The 5,005-nt window shown below is 44.6% G+C and overlaps 1 protein-coding gene across 1 annotated transcript; it reads right to left on the reverse strand.

Moving 5' to 3' along the window:
• Nucleotides 1–392: 392 nt before the first annotated feature.
• Nucleotides 393–1,255, reverse strand: LOC112550044. The gene is made up of 2 exons (XM_025202327.1): nt 1,178–1,255; nt 393–1,118 (listed from the first exon to the last, which is right to left on the reverse strand). Exons 1-2 carry the CDS (start codon nt 1,247–1,249, stop codon nt 393–395), a joined length of 798 nt encoding a protein of 265 aa, XP_025058112.1. The 5' UTR covers nt 1,250–1,255.
• Between the last annotated feature and the right edge of the window lie 3,750 nt (nt 1,256–5,005).

Consider the following 5,005-nt stretch of genomic DNA (forward strand, 5'->3'; position numbering starts at 1 on the left):
TTGCCATGCACTCTGGATCCCGGATCTGTAAACAGAAACTTATAAAACAGATTAATGATCTTATCTAATACAGAAAATTATTCTTAATCACGTTCAAATTCCATGGCCATAAGATCTAGCCATGAGATTATAGCTTCATCAGATTTTATCTCAGATTCTTTGTATAGTTGCTGTAATTCTGTCCAAGCACGAATGCGACTAGTGACGACATCTTGCTCATCAGCTGCCCGGTCGACTGTGGCTGTAGGGCAGGCTTCTTTTTTGGCAGTTGATGTTGTTATAGGTTGGACTGCTGCCGCTGGAGTTATCATTGCTGTTATCACTTCAGTCAGGAGGGGCGGATGCACTCTTCCGCTTGACTTTCTCCTTCGTTGGCAGGAAGGCGTGGTCGATTAGGACGCTGCTGCGTCACTAGGCGGGGTTGCCGACAACGACGCTGTGTCGATGGGCGGAGTCGCTGACCGGACTCTCGCAGGTTCTTCCGAAGCTCCTCCCTTCTCTTCCAGTTCTTCCACGCGGTCTCCCTCTTGTTCGGCGCCATCTTGGACCGACATTTTAGGCTCCTTTTTCTCAGTCGCTTCTTTGACCGTCCGAACAGCCATCTGCAGCTGGGCTTTTAAACTTAGATTTTGGTGCATTAAATTCATTATAGTATGAAAGGTTACACTATCCTCTCCTCCCTTGTCGTACCATAAGGCCATTCTCTCATCTGCAGCTCGTTCCTCCGCTTCCAGGGTTTCGTGGAGCTCAGATGGAAGCTCGCGTCCCCTTAATCTAGCCGCCATGAAGGGAGGGAACCAGGCGATCGGCTCCGGCTCTTTATCCTCCCGAGCATATCTCAAACATAGGGCACACACCCGGGTGGAAGTTGGGTCCGCCTCGTCCGCCGGGCTGGGTCCGACAAGGGACACAGTATCAAAGGGTCTAAACAGGAGTAAATACACTTCTCTCTCCCTCGGGGCTCCCTCTTCGGAGACTCCCTCGTCCCCCTTTAGCGAAAGGTGTCCGCTCACAAATCTCTCACCCGTTCCGCCCGCCTGATGGTAAGCGATAAGCGCTTCCAACTCCTCAAAACTTTTCACTTGGCGTTGATTGTCGCGCCAAGGGCAATTCCTAACCAAAACTCCTCAAAACTTTTCACTTAGCGTTGATTGTCGCGCCAAGGGCAATTCCTAACCAATTCTAGCTCCAGCGTGTCTCTTCTCATCGCCATCTGCGAGTTCTCTCCCAATCCCATCCTCGTCGCCATGTGCGGGCCGGCTCCCGGTCCCGTCCTCGCAACAGAACACTCCGTCATGCAAAAGAGCTCCACATAATTTAGTGGTGCCAAAGCGCACACAATTAAAAAATCCACAACTTTGGGTTGTGACACTATTAAATTCAGTGGGGCTATTTACATATTTAACTCCAAGCTCATGCTTACATATTGTTCTGGATCAATATAGAGTCCCTGGTGCCTGACATGACTGAGCCCAGGCCAAGTTTTTAAAAGCCTGTTCCACACAGCTGTGTACAAAATGGAACTGATATTTTATATTCACATTAATTTATTACCATTATGATTTCAGTACAAAGTAATAAAATAAGGCCATGGACCAATGGACTCCTAATGAACTATCAGTCAGCTTCTATTTCTAAGGCACATTGGTGCATGTTTCCATTAGAAAAATGACAAATTTTGTAATGACACATGAAAAAAGACATTCCAATTACTACAGACAGCTATCCAACAGTCCATTTTAAAATAAAAAGTCCTACATAAAAGTCAATCAAAACCATCAGACCAGGCAATTTCAGAAGTCTTGGGTTGCATAACAGAACTTGAGGACATTGGCTCATCAGTACTCTCAAAGGTATGTTTAATAAGAAGAAAACAGATTTTGTTAAATGCATTTTACTTCCAGTTATTGGAAGCCTCTAAAATTAAGTAGTTGAAGAGGGTCAATAATGACAGTGTTAACTAAATATTACTAACTTTTTTTTTTACCTGCTTTACCTGAATGTTCATAAAGTAATGCCTTGTTTCCCAAAGTTCTTTCCTGATATAAAATGGGCAAAATAGTGACATAATGTTTTTCAGGCAATGAGGTCTGAAGATTTTGGGACGATCAGTTCTTCAGATAAATCAGAGGACTTTCAGTCAGCCATGAAGATTTGAAACTTCAGATTCAAGTGGACAAGCTCCCTGATTGTGGAGATGTCAAGATGTTGGGAAAAAAATTGACGGAAGTAAAAACAAAGGTCTTTAAGGCAGCAGCTGCTCATGTGCTTCTGTATGCTCTGCTGCCATGGATGTCCTGAAAAAACTGTGAATCTGTGCTACAACTCTACAGCGTAAACCAGGGGTGCTTAACCCCCAGCCCATGGGCCAAACGTGGCCTGTGGAGCCCCGACATACAGCCCACAGGGTTTCTACAGGTTGGAAAATTTGGCAGCAGGGGGAGGGTGGCAATTAATATTGCCGGTCCTGACCCACAGCCAAACTTCTAAGTCCTAATCCCTTGCATGGCTGGATAGGGCTGAGCCACTCCTCCTCCCTCATGTGGCTGGATGAGGCCTGGGCCATGCTCCTTCCCCCATTTTCTGGCCAGGTCATACTCCCTTCCCTCCATGCAGCCAGATCAAATCCAGGCCACTCCTCACTCCTGCACAGCCAGATTGAGTCTGCCCCAAATGCCAAATCAGGCCCACTGGCAGGGTCCAGCCCACAGAGGGACTGGGCACTGCCCATCCAGTCCACAGGGTAAAAAAAAGTTGAGTCCTACGGGTGTAAACCAATCCTACCTCTGTGACTGATTTCTATTCCAGAAGATCTGCACCCCCACTGCATGTGTTTGGCACCAGGCTATCTGAGAAGCACCTGAGTGACCTTGTTATATGTTTTGTTAAAACTAAAAAACTTCACTTTGTTTTGAGCACTAGGAAGTTGCAGATACAGTAAAAGGGTTGAAGATATGTGAGCAGAACTTTATACATAAATGCAGTCATTTACATTCAAATTTAGCATAATGTACACCCATTCTGCTGCATTCTGTTGCTTGTAGACACAAAAGTGGAGGAACCCAATGTTTTCATGGCTCTTTCAGCTATATAGCTAAGTTTTCTTGATATAAACTACATAGATTACCTAAATAAAATATGTAATCATTACTCCTAATTTAAAAACAGTACTTTAGCTCACTACAGCTACTACCAAAGATTAGTTCATTACATTATGGTAGATATACTTCCATTTTATTTCTTTCCCCAGACAGATGGCTTGCTTATCTCCTGATACCAGGTGAATTGTTTTGTCTGATGCAGCCCTCCCCAGGTGTGAGTCTGAAATTGCAAGTTGATAGCTCTGGCTGAAGTTGCACTCTTTTCCTCCCTGTCTGTAGTTCCTTCAGAAATCAATTTGTTGACAGATGATTACTTTGGTCAGGTGATAGTTCTGCCTTTGCTAATTTCTTCTGGCTCTTTCATCCACTTATCAGATAAAACAACTGGATGTGCTCATGTCTCTGTCTTCCACCATGATGGAAGAGGCTCAGCTTGCCAAATTTGTTTGCTTCTGTCCTGCCTTATCTGACTTTCTCATTTTTGTTGTCAACCACAATAAAGAAGAGTCAGATCTGTATTCACTTAAGGCTAACTGACCCTTTATTTTTTAAATTATCTGGTCTTCCTTAAATACGTCTAAAATACTATTCTGTGGCACAGTCTTTATGTCACCAAAATTCCCATCCACGGGATTCCCACAGTCAAATCCAGGTTCATTAAGATATTGAAGTGTACTTACTGGAAATGTTCAGTGGTGTTCATAAATTCAGGATATTTAGCTTTAGGAGTCCCTTCTTTCTTTAGATGCCTATGAAGCTTTTGTTTTGTGTGTTTATTTGCTTTGCTATTTGTTTCCCATCTCCCACTTCCCTACCCTTAACCTGACATGCTTATATCCTTCAGGATTCCAATTTCCCAAATCACCTCTTAGACTCTTGAACCACACATACTATTCCAGAAACAAAACAGACCTACCTACTAGGGCAAAACAGACTTATCTACTAGTGCAAAGCTTCGGTCACTGATTCAATATGGCAGAGATTTGACCTGATTCGGCAGCTGAATCTCTGAATCAGAAAGAAATCAAGAGATCTTTTAATCTCTCCAAATAAATTGGAATCCTCCAAATCAATTCAGAGAGATTAGATGATTTGGACATGGACACAGCTTTATATGTTTTTTTCTAAATAACTCAAGGTGTCAGGTGGCTTGTGAATGCTGAGATGGTGGGGCGGATAGCACTTCTGGTCCACTTCCAGGTCTGCCGCAGAGTGCTCAGGGGATCCCCTCTTTCACCCCCTAGCTCAGTGGGTCTCAGTGCCTTCTGGGTCTTGGGGGGGCACCCAGGGTGCCCCCACAGCCAATCGCCAAGCCGGACAGGTATGTGTGGGGGAGGTCGCCTGTGCGTTCAGCGGCAGACCCAGAAATGGACCAGAAGTACTTCCAGTCCACTTCCGGGTCCATCGCTGACCACACAGAGGGCCCCCCCATGCTCCTGTGGGATGCTCCATATGCCCTCTCTCAGCATTCATGAGCTGCACCTAGTACGTCAAGGTACGTAGAAAAAACATTTAATACTGTGTCTATGGCAAAATTGCTGATTCTTCAAATCAGAATCAAATCATTAGATTCGGATTTGGCCAAATTGAATTGGGATAGTGATCCAAATCAATTAATTGAATCACTTCCCCCCCCCCAAATACTTGGGCTGAATCTGCATCACATATGGCCTGCTTCACATACCCCTATTACCTACCTGTGCCACCACACCTTCTTAATACCGGTATGTAATTTGTGTATTTATGTATGACCAATCTAGTCTCTTTTTATGACCAGGTTACGAAACGCCTGGACACAGGAGGAGGGGTGGATGTCGTATACTTGGACTTTAGGAAGGCCTTCGATACGGTATCCCACCCCATACTGGTGAACAAGTTAAGAGGCTGTGACTTGGATGACTACA

The sequence above is a fragment of the Alligator sinensis genome, unplaced genomic scaffold (assembly GCF_000455745.1).
Source record: "Alligator sinensis unplaced genomic scaffold, ASM45574v1 scaffold124_1, whole genome shotgun sequence".
NCBI lineage: Eukaryota > Metazoa > Chordata > Crocodylia > Alligatoridae > Alligator > Alligator sinensis.